At 42.1% G+C, this 15,527-nt stretch overlaps 1 protein-coding gene across 8 annotated transcripts in view; it reads right to left on the minus strand.

The window, feature by feature from the left end:
* The window catches only part of LOC122557782 (ethanolamine kinase 1-like), a 498,821-nt gene that overhangs the window by 385,327 nt on the left and 97,967 nt on the right, over positions 1–15,527 (minus strand). For all 8 annotated transcript variants that reach the window (XR_006313932.1, XM_043705802.1, XM_043705801.1 and 5 more), the window contains exon 3: positions 2,418–2,564. Coding sequence is in view for 7 of the 8 variants with exons in the window: in XM_043705802.1 (XP_043561737.1) it covers positions 2,418–2,564 (147 nt within the window). In the remaining variant the exon portion in view is untranslated. The remainder of the gene's footprint in view (positions 1–2,417; positions 2,565–15,527) is intronic.

Here is a 15,527-nt window from a genome sequence, read left to right on the forward strand (position 1 = left end):
TACTCCCCTTCCCCCCACCTTTTCCCAGTTCCAACTTTCCAGCACAGCACTGCCCTCATGACCTGTCCCACTTGTCGATCTTCCTTCCCCCATCCACTCCACCCTCCCCCCACCCACCCTCCACTCCACCATTACCCCCACCACTATCCACCTATTGCGCCTTCAGCCTAAAGGTCCACAGCAACCCTCTGGACAGTAACCCATCCAGACCTATTCCTCTATCCTAATACTCCTGACTAATGCATCTAACCTACACATCCCTGAACACTATTAGCAATTTAGCATGGCCAATTCACATAACCTGCACATCTTTGGATTGTAGGAAGAAACTGGAGCACCCGGAGGAAACTCACGCAGACATGGGAAGAATGTGCAAACTTCACACAGACAGTCGCCTGAGGCTGGAATCGAACCCAGGTCCTTGGCACTGTGAGGCAGCAGTGCTAACCATTGAGACCTCTTGATGTTTTTCAGAATTTTCTCCACACCTGGTAAGTTTTGTGATTTTTAATTGGAAGGACCACAGACCCAACTTCAATTCGTTTACATTCTCAGCACTAAGCATATCTGCTCAGAGTCGATCCTTTCACCGCAGCTCACAGTTCGGCTCAATCTTGATGTTATGTCTGTACAGAACCGAAGTTAAGCAATCACGCACTGTCTGACAGCTCGCTGCACACTTTCATTCCTTGACTGAAGAAAAGTGACGATTTCAGGCATCAGATATAAAGGTCTTTGCAGAACCTTCCCTTTATTTAACCATGTGACATCAGCTTGGGGGATTGTTACCAGTCGGCAGCATCGAGTTTATTGAGCTAGAGTGGTGTTGAAGAGCTCTTGCTTGAATCAAGTTTACAATTTTAACAACAACTTTCATTACATGAGAAAAGTCCATCACTTTACATGCTGATGCTTGCTGGTAATTGACAAAAGAGAGGAAACCAGGATCATTTCTGCAAAAAACTCACATGCCAGATTTGCACCAAGCACGGCTGTTCTGAAGGAAACCAGTCACTTGTTCGGAACGTCTCTCTTGGTACGTACCTTTGGAATTTGTTGGAGAGACTCTTACACCTTTTTAAGGGACAAACGGGTGACAAGATCCTTTATAATTAATAGTTTTTAAAAACTATGTGTACAAAAACAAAAATAAAATGGGGCTCTCTTTGTCTCGCTGATGGATTCATCAAACTTTAGTGAGATTTGAGACAATCCTGAAATTGCCTGTTGAGTCCATTCACAGTGCTTTAGGTCACAGAATCCCTACAGTGCAGTTAGAGGCCATTTGGCCCATTGAGTCTGCACCAATCCTCTGAAGAGCTTCCTAGCCACGCCTACACTGCCACCCTATCCCCAGGACCCCACATTTACCATAGCTAACCCACTTAGTTTGCACATCCCTGGACACTATGGGGCAATTGAGCATGGCAAATCCATCTAACCTGTGAGAGGAAACTGGAGCACCTGGTAGAAATATACCCAGACACAAGGAGAATGTCCAAGCTCCATACAGACAGCTGCCCAAGGCCAAAATTGAACCTGGGACTCCGGCTCTGTGATGCAGCAATGCTAGCCACTGAGCCACCATGCTGCCCTGCTGTTAAAAGATGTCTTCAAAGATTCTATTCATCTTGCTACCATGCAGGATCAAGTGACATGGTCTGGAATGCTGTTATTATATTTTCTTTGTTCTTAAAGTCTTTGAATCATGAGTCAGCAACAACAATCATTGTTTCTTTAATTACTTCACTATCTGTAAATGATTTCTTGTTTTTTTTTGGCAGAGGATGGCAAATGTGAAATGCCACTTCTGTACAAGCATTAGCTTTTGCTGCTGATTTAGATACAAATAATTGGCGAGCTTTCAAGCCATCCTTCAGGTCATCAACATTCTTTGCCCAAAATATGCTATTCAAGGGAAGGTCATGCTTGAATGTATGGTGTATCACTGTGTGGTACTATTCCAAATTTCCCATTTTAATTATCAAAACTTATCATTGTACTTTTTTATACCTCCAGAAGCAGATGCCATGCAGGGGTATGACTATCAACATGTGCACAGCGAGGGGATGCAGACGGGTGGTGAGATAAACTGTTGGATACTCTGATCAACCAGTTGATTGTGATCTACGTGTTAGAACCCATGGCTTAAAACAAAGTTTACACAATGCATAAACAATTCTGCAACTTTGGTATGATAAATAGATACAAACTAGGTTGTTTCAAAATTTCACCAGCAATGCTTAGCATGCTTATGCAATTGCTTTGTTTGTTATTTCTACTGAGACACTAAACCATTGAAAATAGGTTAATGCATCTGTCAAAATAGATGAAAAAGAAGTTTAGCTTTAGAGCAATAAATAGAATAACATTTAAGAGTTGCATTTCAATGGAAAAGCAATTGATTCTGCTCCTACCTCACAGCAGGGCAGCATGGTGGCTTGAGCTGGTTGGTATTCAGTAAAGTCAGGTACTTGGAGACAGTATTCCAAAGGACTGGTTCAGAAGGATAGCCATTATCAGTTTGAACAGAATGAAATCGAGCCAGTTCCTTGGCTACAAGCCTATGGCGAGAAAGTAAAATAATATCAGTACTAGTAATTTATATATCATTAAAATATTACGTGTATTGAAAGTTTTACAAATTAGCCATCTGCTAAATTTCTCACTTTGAAAAGATCAGAAGGTGCTGGAAATATTCAATGGTCTGTCAGCGTGGAGAGACTAACAGATGATGTTTCAAATTGAACCTGACACTTCTGCAGAACTCTATCACACACTTGACTCATTGTGTCAACTTTGTACTCTCTCCACGGATGCTGTCAGACCTATTCAGTATTTTCAGCACTTTCTGTTTTTATTTCAAATCTCCAAACTCTACAGTACCTTGCTTTTATTTTTGATTTAAAAAATCAGTATGTGTGTGAATTTTGTAGGTAATGAAAAATCACCAAATCACTAATTTTAAGGTCTCGCCTGTCCTTTACTGAAAATCAAGTGATTATGATACTCCAATGCAAAATCTTAATGTACGTACTAGCTTCACTGTTTCGGATGGTTTCCAGATTTAGGAAGGACATTGAGGCTTTAGTGAGGGTACAGCAGTTAACTGCTGAGACTCTGCCAATATGAGGAAACACAAATGCAAAGGAAATATAAGAAATTGTACTTTTTTCCATTAGTATAATGCAGATTACATGATGATATGAAAGAATTGTTTAAGATTATGCAAATACATGGTACAGAAGCATATGTTTTTGTACTTGAGGAATCAAGAATGAGGGTTCATAGACATATTAGAAGTTAGAGACTTGCAACATGGGACAGAAGAAATTTCTTTACACAGAATATTAATTCTGAATTGTTTAATTTACCTCCAGAGTTAATGGGAAAGACAAAAACTTTGGGTTGAATCTTACAATTTTTAGGCCAAACCTGAATTGCATAGAGATTTTTGGAGGGTTTTCGCTGTGGAGCCTATTGAACCTTCTCACCTTATACTACTAAACTCACCTCATTAATTATCTACTATGTCACCTCTCATGTCTGAATTCCACCTTTGCTGGAACTCACCACTAGACTTATATCTGCTGAAATATCAGCATTCCTGGCACTTGAACCATGTTAAAAAGCCTGTTGTGCACTGAGACAATCACTGTCAGTGTGGAGATACCCTGCATAGTCCCTGACATTTGACTCAGAAATGGCAGACAGGAGAAATTGGCACCTTACTTTACGTGTAGAGATCTGGATCAAGATAGGTGTTGTGCAGCCCAACATTTGGATCCTCACCTCTATGACGCTGACCAGCCAGTGCAGGTGCTGGACTGGTATTGGATGCTGCCCTTGACTTACTGTGCCAGGACCCCTGAGTGAAGACTATCCCACTTGACTTGACTGAGGCTTGCTGCCAGCTATAACAAGCTTCCTGGCTTTGTTACTGTGCTAAATGGCTTGGCTAGGCAACTGTAATGTGAGCCTGGTATTTCTGGCTGAGGGGGCAAAGCGCAAAAGGCATAGATGCTGTGAGCATCAGATAGGCTCAGAGTGAGGGAGTGTTATGAGAGCAGCAAACAGCCCTTGGTGCATGTCCCAGGACACAGTGTCCTTACTGCAGCATCACAATGGTAGTGGCTTGTGCAGCATTGAGTACATTAGTGTCCTGTAAGTGATTCAGCGATGTACTATGGGAATCCATAGACACTGGCACATATTGGATGCCAAAGCCCATGGATGTAATGTGCGTGTGGCAGTGCCCATGGAGTATGCCTGAGATGGTAGTGCTGCTCCCAGTTTAAATTGTTGCACAGCAGTCAATAGGATTACATCTGTGGCCCTCCTGGACAATTTCCTTGGAGAGGGTTCTGAAAACTAGCCCATGGAATGGTATATTGATCTTGTTCAGCCATTCAGTGCACTTCTTCTTCAACTTCCATCACCCTTTCTGAACCATATATGCTTCAGACCAGAAAATTTCAATTGCTGCAGCCAGGAAAGGAAAATCAGGGCAGGGCTTAAACACTTAACAGTAAAGTCCTGGGGAATGTTGTTGAACAAAGGTCATGGAGTGCAGGTTCATGGTCCCGTTCAAGTGGAGTGCCAGTTAGAAGGATAGCGAAGAAGGCATTTGCAATGCTTGCCTTTATGGGTCTGTACTGGGAGAAATTAAAGACTGCAGATGCTGGAGATCAGCTAGAGCACAAGGTGGTGCTGATACAGTCATCAGTGTAACGGAGGAAAAGGTGGGGAACGGTGCCAGTGTAACTGCAGATGTTTTGTTCCAAATATCTATGAAGAGGCAGGCATAGCTGGGGCCTATGTGGGTGCCCATGGCTACCCCTTTGATCTGATGGAAGTGGGAGGATTTGAAGGCGAAGTTGGAGGGTGAGGACCAGTTCAGCCAATCGAATCAGTGTATTGGTGGAGGGGTACTGGTTGGGTCAGTGGGAGAGGAAGAAACAGAGGGCTTCTCCTTGGCAAATGGGCACATACAGGGACTAGATATCCATAGTGAAGATGAGGCATTGGGGGCTGGGGAAACATAAGTCATGGAGGAGGTGGAAGGCGTGGCTAATGCCCCTAATGTATGTGGTGAGTTCCTGGACCAAGGGGAAGGGATGGGATGATATTGAGATATAAGGAGATAAGTTCAGTGGGACAGGAGCAGGCAGAGACAATGGGTCAATCGGAGCAGTCAGGTTTGTAGATTTTGGGTAAGAAGTGGAACCGGGCGGTGTGGGATTGGGGGACTATGAGATTGGAGGCTGTGGACAGGAGATTCTCCTGAGGTGATGAAGTTGTGGATGGTCTGGAAGATGATGGTTTGGTGATGGGGAGGTGAGGTCGTGGTTGAGAGGACTGTAGGAGGAGGTGTCTGAGGTGGCGCCTGGCTTCAGGGTGTACAGGTTGGTGTGCCATTCATGACTGTATCAGCATCACCTCGTGCTCCCAAGGGGAGATTGAACAGTTCACCAACTTCACGAAAGCTCCCACCGTGACTTCAAGTTTACCTGGACCATCTTGGTCACCTCTCTCCTTTTCCTGGACCTCTCCATCTCAATCTCTGGCAACACGGACTCAACACGGACATCTACTTCAAACCCACCGACTCCCACAGTTACTTGGACGACACCTCCCCTCCCCCCTTAAAAACATGATCCCTTACTCCTAATTCTTCTGCTTCTGCTGTATCTGCTCCCAGTAGGAGCAATTCTACTCCAGGACATTCCAGATGGCCTCCTAATTCAAGGACCACAATTTTCCCTCCCATGTGATCAAGAATGCCCTTCAGCATATCTCCCCTACTTCCTGCACCTCTGCTCTTGAACCCCACCCCTCCATTAAAATAAGGATAGAACCCCTATGTTTTCCACCCCACTAATCTCCGGATACAGGTCATCATCCTCCGCTATTTCTGCCACCTACAATCAGACACCACTACCAAAGAAATAGTTCCTTCCCCATTCCTATCTATGTTCCACAAAGGCCATTCCCTCTGTGATTCCCTTGTTAGGTCCACACTCCTCACCAACCCATCCTCCTCATTCAGCACCTTCCTTTGCCACTGCAAGAGGTGTAAAACCTGCACCCACATTTCTCCCCTCTTCTCTGTCCAAGGCCCCAAAGAATCCTTTCACATCCAGCAGAGATGTTCTTGCACATTCGAACACCTCATTTACTGAGTCCATGCTCTCGATGCAGTCTCCTCTACATCAGGAAGACAGAAGGCCAAATTACAGAACATTTCAGAGAACATCTCTGGGGCACACGAACCAATCAACCCCACTGCTCTGTGGCCAACCACTTCTCACTCACACACCCCCCCCCCCCCCAGGTTTTTCGGATGCTGCCTGACCGGTTGTGCTCTTCCAGTGCAACACTTTTTGACTTTATTGGTCAGTTCATTGAGTATAGGAGTTGGGAGGTCATGTCATTACTGTGTGGGACATTGGCTCGACCAATTTTGGAATACTGTGTGCAATTCTGGTCTCCCTGCTATAGGAAGAATATAGTGAAACTTGAAAGGGTTCAAAAAGATTTACAAGGTTGTTGTCAGGGTTTGAGCAATAGAGAGAGGCTGACTAGGCTGGGGCTGTTTTCCCTGGAGCGTCAAAGGCTTAGGGGTGGTCTTATAGAGGTTTATAAAATCATGAGGGGCTTGGATAGAATAAATAGACAAGGTCTTTTCCCCAGAAGAGAGGACTGAAATAGACAAGGTCTTTTCCCCAGAAGAGAGGACTGCAGATGTTGGAGATCAGAGTTGAAAAGTGAGGCGCTGGAAAAGCACAGCAGGTCAGGCAGCATCAGAGGAATTCTTCCCCAGGGTGGCAAAACGAGATAGCACAGGTTTAAGGTAAGAGGCAAAGATTTAAAAGGGACCGAAGGGACAACCTTTTCAGGCAGAGGGTGGTATGTGTATGGAATGAGCTGCCAGAGGACGTGGTGGAGGTTGGTACAATAACAACAGTTAAAGGATGGGTACATGAAGAGGAAGGGTTTAGAGGGGTATGGGCCAAGTGCTGGAAAATGGGACTAGCTTAGTTTATGATATCTGGTCAGTTGACTCTATAACTCATTGGCAGCTTTTTGGGGAGAGTTTTTTTTGAAGAAGTGCATTTACACAGATATACAGGCTAGCTTGCTGCAATCATGTGACCTCTACCTCTTTCATTTTAGTGGCTGCCAGTAAACACATTTCAAGAAAAATGGTGCCTCAAGTGGGCGGCACGGTGGCACAGTGGTTAGCACTGCTGCCTCACAGCGCCTGAGACCCGGGTTCAATTCCTGCCTCAGGCGACTGACTGTGTGGAGTTTGCACGTTCTCCCCGTGTCTGCGTGGGTTTCCTCCGGGTGCTCCGGTTTCCTCTCACAGTCCAAAAATGTGCAGGGTCAGGTGAATTGGCCATACTAAATTGCCCGTAGTGTTAGGTAAGGGGTAAATGTAGGGGTATGGGTGGGTTTCGCTTCGGCGGGTCGGTGTGGACTTGTTGGGCCGAAGGGCCTGTTTCCACACTGTAATCTAATCTAATCTAATCTAATCTAAAAAAGTCTAATGTTGACCTTTCATGAATTGCCAATGCTGTAAGGGATTGGCTACTATTTTTTAAAAAAAGCAAGGAAGAATTCAAACTTTGGGCTGCAATTTTAAACTGCTAGGCGTATCGGAATGGCTATGAATTTTCCACTCTCTGCTGCTGGGGAAATGCAACAAGATATGAGACAGAACTGGATTTTTTTTCCTCAATACTCAGTGGAAAACAATGTAATGACCAGAGAACTGAATAAAAACCAAGCAAATATTGTTTCCAAAACTCACTGAGGATCAGAGAAGCCAGACAGAGTAATGTTGAAGGTGTTAAAGACATACCTTGAATCCCATATGCATGTTATTTATAAACAGTACACATTCAAATCTCAGCTCGGGGGGAAGGGAGACTATTGATTAGTATGTCATAGCACTGACATAGCTAGCTGAATCCTATGTTTCAACAGCTAAAAGATGATCTCATCAATGAGGCTGTCTTAGATATACGAGTTTCCACTGTGATAGCACATCTGCGGAAAGAGGAGAAACTTACTCTCAAGAATGCTTTAAATGTGCAGAAGCTCTGAGGTGTAAATCATAGCTACAGGGTATTCATGGGAAAACAAATTAGGCTTTGCATTATTACTAAGATACATTCAAAGCTGAATGAGAAAATTATATTGGGAAAAAGAGAGAAATATTTGCAGAAGAGCCAGCAGAAAGATCAAAGCAGGGATGCAAATTAATTGCACACAAGCATTAAATTTGAAAGAAGTAAAGCAAGTCTGTAAAGGTAATTGCTGGAGCAATGTCAGCTGATGATTCTGGTAAGCAACTCCACGATATGTAACACATTGGTATCAGGAGGTATAAAGTTGATAAATGTTTTCTACCTATTAGAATAATAACTGTGGAAGGAGAGTATCAAATTAAGGTGAAGTGTCAAATAGTGCAATATCATGAGCTTCACACATCTGCACAAACTAGCTCAAGATGATAACCCAAAAGTTAAACTATTGAAAGATCAATTTGAGATAGTATAATGGAAAGATGATCATCTCAAGAGGACAAATAAAGCTAAGAGCTCGATATAGTGGGAGGAACAAAGATCTACAGACCTAGATATAGATACTTAAGCAAAATCCACTCACTTCAACTGAAGCAAATTTAAAGGTTGGTCCAGTTCAAGTGTAGGATAAGCCCACACAAGCTATAAGATCTGCAGTATTTTGCAGGCTACTATGCAACTAACAGCTGGCCAGATCCTGAAGGATTACAAAGATGTTCTTACATGTCTTCCTAATAAACATCATAGCTTAGATGAGAGTGTGAGATGAATTTTATATCTGTCAAGGGGTATTCTAGTTGCTTGCACGCACAGCCTGATCAATGAGGTACGGGAATGAGTGGCCCTATGATCTCAGGAGCATCTGATAAATAAACAAAATGTGAAGAAATTGTTTGTGGAGTTGCCAGTAATCAATGATAAAGACTGAATGATGAAGTGACAGTCATTACAGAAAAGCAGAAGAAAAATCTTAATGGAAACAAAGAACAGAAACAATAAGGAAAGAGACCCAAAATAGCTATTGATTCTGACCAAGTCTCTGATGTAAGCTCAACATATCTGATGGCAAAGAAATTCAGAATAATGCAGATATTCCCATATTAACTAATGTTCTGTCCTGAACCTCATCAGATACAATGTCTTATCATCATGCACTAAGTTCTTGAAAAGCGAAAGTGTGATCAACAGTAAGTGGTGAGTTAGAAATCTCAGACAGGATTGCAATCATGTCCAAACACTTTTCCACTCCAACTTCTGTTAAAGGAAGAAGCATTTCACCATTAGTTACTGTGCCTTAGCACTACCCAGTTTTCCTTTCTTTTATTGTGTTATGAGGCAAGGTTAAGTTGTGTGGTTGGCGAAAAGGACTTTCATGACTGTATTGTTTTCTGTTGCTTAGTGGATACTTTCACACAATAAAAACATCCCCTTGTTACAGTACTGAAAGGACATTAGCACCACAGAACTACAGGGAAGATACAACACTTCAACAATTTTAGTCAGCAGCAGCATTCTACTAACTATTGTAAAATCAAGGGCATACATTTCATTGCTTCCTATCCATTCATTTTAACAATAAAATAACCTTTAATAGAAAAATGAAAGAAAGTCCTTTACATATGGAATATCTCTGCTCCCTGTTAGAAGTTTAGGAGCATTGATTTAGCCCTTATGTGTTGCCAATAAGTCAACACCTTCAAGGGAGAGGGATTGAGTAGAGCGGTGAAGAGGGAAAGAAACAGGATATGTTTTTATATTAGATTCACTACAGTGTAGGAACAGGTTCTTCGGCCCAACAAGTCCACATCAACCCTCCAAAGAGTAACCCACCCAGACCCACTTCCTCTCTGACTATTGCACCTAACACTATGGGCAATTTAGCATGGCCAATTCACCTGACCCGCACATCTTTGGACTTTTTTTTTAGATTAGATTACTTACAGTGTGGAAACAGGCCCTTCGGCCCAACAAGTCCACACCGACCCGCTGAAGCGTAACCCACTCAGACCCATTCCCCTATATTTACCCCTTCATCTAACACTACGGGAAATTTAGCATGGCCAATTTGCCTAACCTGCACATTTTTTTTTTGGACTGTGGGAGGAAAGCAGAGCACCCGGAGGAAACCCACACAAATACGGGGAGAATGTGCAAACTCCACACAGACAGTTGCCTGAGGCCTGAATCGAACCGAGGACTCTGGTACTGTGAGGCAGCAATGCTAAACACTGAGCCATCGTGCCATGTGGGATCCTGCTGTCTTACTCTACACAAAACTGACAAAAAGGATTTTTTATTTCCTCACCTCAAAAGCAGAATACAAGGAGGAGTCTTGAATTCTAAGAGCATACACATTATATAGTAACATGAGTGGATGAAGGATAACGACCAAAAACACTTGTGACCTCTCGCCCTTCTTTCAAAGTAAACTTTTCAAGACCCCTTTTACAGCAATAACTTTTTTTTAAACTAAATACATTAAAAGTGTTCTGTTCTGTCTCATTGCAAGAATGCATGGTTTGAGTAAATCGCTCAGAAATGTAAGAACACTCATAACCCCAGTCCTTTCATTTTCAGAGCTTTTAGGGTTGGTAAGGTTTAAAGGAAACACATTAATAATTACTGTTGATTTACAGGAAACAAATATTAACCAAATGTCCATTTAACCTTTAATTAACATTAGTAATATTATTGTACTGCAAAATAAATAATAGTTGATGTTTGATCCAGCATTAATACCTGCAGTAAAAAGATTGGTTATTGAAAAGAAGTACACATGATTTTTGTTTTAGTTAGAAAGTTACATTTTCTCTCTCCCTGAATTCATATCTACAAAAGGATCACTACAAAATGATTTACAGTCTGAACAGACAAACATTCTTATTGCACTGTGAACTCCACTCAAACACAAAAAAAATCAACAAAAATTTATTAACTTTCAATGATTGTGCTGCAATTTTCTTAACCGTTTGATTTGTGTGACGAATATCAGACTTATTAAGGCGACATTACTCAGATGCAGCTATATCATTCAAGACATCATCTTCACTCAGTATGAACTTTCCTTTTATATCTTTAAGGTCTAAGCATGCCTTCTTACATACTGCCCCATTTACTTTGTGAAGCATATAAACTGCCACGGACACTCGTGTCTGAATTGCATGATTCTGTGCTATAAATTCCAGGTAATTTTTTAGCACTCATATACAGTCTTATACATTTTTCCCTGGGCCTAAATAACTGCTTACCTCCTTCAGTCTATGCTTATTTCCAGTATCTGTTGATTCTTAAAGTAGCAAGATACCATGTCATGACAGCCATTGCACAGTGCACTGTCAATCCTTAGTCCTACCACTCCATACTTCACTCTAATTTTAAATGTTTTACCCAGTTACCAATATCTACATTAGAATTAGAATTTTTTAAAAAGTATCAACTAGTTGATTTAAGTAAATAGCCTATACAGAGGAACCTTGATTATCTGTAGGACACAGATAGGCAGAATTTTGTTTGGTTAATCAAATGCAGGATAATTGAATGCTGGCTAGCATAGTCAGCCAAGCATTGGGACCTTGTGATCTTGTTCAGATAATCCAAAATTCAGTTACTCAAATGCTGGATAATTAAGGTTCCTCTCTAATTACTTTATTATGAAGCATAGGAATTAATTGATTAAGATTTAGAGGCTGAATTTAAGTGCAAGTCATATAGAGATTTTTGAAGGCATTTGTGACATCAGGGCTAGTGGGGTTTCTCACCACACCTTACCAAATGCATTTTATTATGTACTTACCCAACTTCAAAGGCAGCATTTATGTCTTGACTCTAGCTCCATCTTGCTACATATCATTTCTAGCAAAGCTCACCACCCCAACAGATGTTACTGGACAACCAGCACTCCTTGCACCTGCACCACTTTTGAAAGGCTACAGTGCAGAAGGACATGTATTGACACTCCGCCATGGCTCCTTGCTAATGCATAATGGCAGCTGCAAAGCCATGCGACCCATGACACATGGCTGATATGGGTGACACTCCCTTACACATGCAACCCTATTTTCGTATTGTCACCATTTAACCTTTTTTTTTTTAACCTGTCCTTTGTAACACGCATCTGAAAACCCACTCTGAGTCCCTTCTCTTCTTCTTCCAATGTCCAGCGGTCATTGTCATTGTTCACGAAGGGAATATCATATACAGTGAACCATTTGAACAATTCCAAGTCTGAACTTTATTCACAGCCAGCAAAAGAGATTACAGAGGTAGAGAATACAATTCAATGCCAGAATGCAGACCAAATACTGGCATTTTGACCTGGACAGCTCATGATGTTCTTCTGTACCCAGCTAGCATCTACTGGAACTAGGTGTCAGTGAAGTTCTGTCTGTCTTGTGGGGCCTAAGGCAACAGAGTTCTGTCATCCACAAGAAGAGCTTCCTCCAGCCATGACAGCTCCTGTTTCCTCAGTTCCTCAGCATCTATCACAATTATTCAGATTCAGCAGACCCCACACGTGAAGATGCACCACATTGAACTTTACCTTCTACTGTTCTCCCTGTTCCCTGAATCCTGACATTAATAATGCCCACCGTGGTGCTCTAAACTCCTCTTCTGAAGGCCACACCTCCTCCTCCTATAGCCTACCAGTTCAATGCTACTCGACATACTCCCACTGTCACTGTCGTTGTTCCCATATTCATAAATGTCTCTGCTTTCTTGACCACATCACTGCTGCTATAGGCAGATAAATCCCCTGACAGTGAGTGTCCGAAGCTGAAAACTGACCGTGCTCACATGCCAGGACTAGGTGCAGGCTGTGCCCCTCCTGACCGGCAGCAGACCCTCCCTGGATGGGACTGAGGACTAGCCCCCACCCAGTTTCTGTCATGGCCACTTGGTTGAACACATGTGCAGAGTGTTTGTCATGTAGGCAGCTAACACACATTGTACATGTCAAAACAATGTCTCAGTGTGCTGGAAATCAAGCTGCTTCCCCTCACCAGAAAGATTCCTTCTGAAAAACAGTCTGTTCGTGAGTCTATGCAAAAGAGCTTGTCAATATGACAGCACTGACAGGCTTTGGCTCTGGTGAAGTGTCAATGCACTAACAGGCATGGTAAAGTAAGGCGAGGCATGAATGCTGTGAGCATGCAGGTGAACACTAAGTTAGCAAACACAGAGAGACCAATAAACAGCCCTGAGATGCAGCTTGCTCACATTCCTGAGCTGGGTGCACACATGTGTTCCCACTGCAGTCTTTCAATGCAAAGCGAAGTTGCGCTGTGCAATGCAAGTCTGTGCTTCCTAAGCAGTTTACACGTGTATCAGAGAGGTGTCATGATAGTCAAGAGGGGTAGCAAGTGCAGATGTCAATGTTGGGAATGTACTATTGTGCCCAAGGTTGAAATCTTGAGATGTTGCTTGGCACTGGTCAACAATGGAGGCTTCTTGCAGCCAGCAGTGAGCTAAGTTAATAGGTACCTATGTTGATTCCCATGTCGAGACTAAATTCCAATGATCCCTTTCAGTTTTTAGATATTTCCTCATTCCATACTGTTTTACTATCCACCTTTGCTTCCTATTGCTGAAAGGGCCAAAAAATATTTTAATGTAAACTCTTTCTCCCAAGCTTCCTTCCTTACCTATGAAGAACTATCTTTAATCCACAAGATTCAAAATTAACCACAAGGAACAAAGAGATTTTATCCTGTTATGCTACTTCTTAGGTGTTTGCTATGAGCCAGGAGTGGGTGCCCTTCATCTTAATAATGTCCCAAAGAAGCAGTAACCTCAGAACTGATCCTCAGGCCACTTTTCACTCTTCCGTTTGATTAAATATTTGTTAAAATATCTGTTCACCCAAAGAATATAAGAAGTCTTGAATTATTTCTAAATGAAAATGCTGTAACAATTATCAAACAAATTCTGTAAAATCCCTATTTGCAAGTTGCAACAATTTCAAGCTGGCCACCTTAAAATGTCCACGAGAGCTACCCTTACCTGCTGTTTTAATGTTAGTGGAAGATTAACAACAAGAAGTCCTGCAAAACAGCAGGCTTTAAATTGTTTTTCCAACATTTCTGCTGCTCGCCTGGTGAAATTAGAGTGTGGGACCTCTGTTAGAATGATTAGCAAAGGACCCATTTTAAAAACAGCAAGAGGCTTCAGTCCGATCACTCTCGAAGGAGACGTACATGACCAACGCTCTGTCACTTCACACTGTCGATTAAAAGCAAGTCCAATAAATGCTTAAATGTAAGGTGGAAGTCCAGTGGGCCTGAAAGAGCAGGCCACTAAACTAAGAAGCAGCGATGGAATAGAGCTGACTCCAGCTGTAAAGTTGTTTGGCGGTGGTTATGTTGCCATACTTAAACATACTGTATGTTGAACCATGTTTGCACCCAGATGAGGGACTTGTGCTGAATGAAGTAAAATGTAACAAATGGGAAAAGATCCTGCAGCACAATTCCACCAGCTGGTTTGTTTTCAAGGAAAGCACTCACCAGCTTTAAACTCACCTCTTAAAATTGCGTATTCACAAAAGAAATATTTGCAGGTAACATCTCAAGCTATATTCTCTACTAGTTGCCCTTATTAAATCAGTTGTTTGTTACCTGCTGGGAGACAGATTTTGATTGCTTCCTTCTTCAAATGACATTTATATTTGTACTCAATGTTCAAGGGAAGCAAGCAACTGGCAGAGGAATTCTGACATACAGAGCTTAAAAAGCACACTGTTAAGTTCTTGGACACAGTGACAATGAGTCCTACATACTAGTTCCTGCTGCATACCAGTTGGTGCACAACAGTACCTGAAACCATTATGGGACTTTAAAGGATCAAGCGGTCAAAAAACCTCAAACTTATCTCTAGCTTAAACAAAAATAGAAATTGCAGGAGAAACTGTAGATCTGGCAAAATCGGTGGGGAGAAAAGACAGTTAACATTTCGAGTCTAGTGACTCAAGCTTGTTCCCAATCCTTCCTCATTTCTTTTTCAGTCCCTGGACTAGCATGAGAAGAGGAAGTAAATGAGGAGAGGAGATAATTATCCATTGAATATATTTGTCAGTGATGATGGTGATGACAATGTTCATGTCATAAAAACACTGGAAGAACTTCAAATGCTGCAAATCAAGAAATCAGTTTGCTCTGAAGAAGGGTCATCAGACACAAATGTTAACTCTGCTTTCTCTTCACAGATGCTGCCACACTTGCTGGGTTTCGCCAGCAATTTCTGTTTTTGTTGCTGATTTCCAGCATCTGTTTTTTTTTGTTTTTTTTCATACAGATATTTGCACATCAAGGATTCAATTATTGGTGATGAGGATATTGCTCTGGGCAAATCATTGAGCATGACAGATTCAGATGAATGGAGAGCAAATGTGAATTTGGCCGTTACCAAATTCACACTTCAAAGATGTATTGCTTTGCT

The sequence above is a fragment of the Chiloscyllium plagiosum genome, chromosome 16, assembly GCF_004010195.1.
Source record: "Chiloscyllium plagiosum isolate BGI_BamShark_2017 chromosome 16, ASM401019v2, whole genome shotgun sequence".
Lineage (NCBI taxonomy): Eukaryota > Metazoa > Chordata > Chondrichthyes > Orectolobiformes > Hemiscylliidae > Chiloscyllium > Chiloscyllium plagiosum.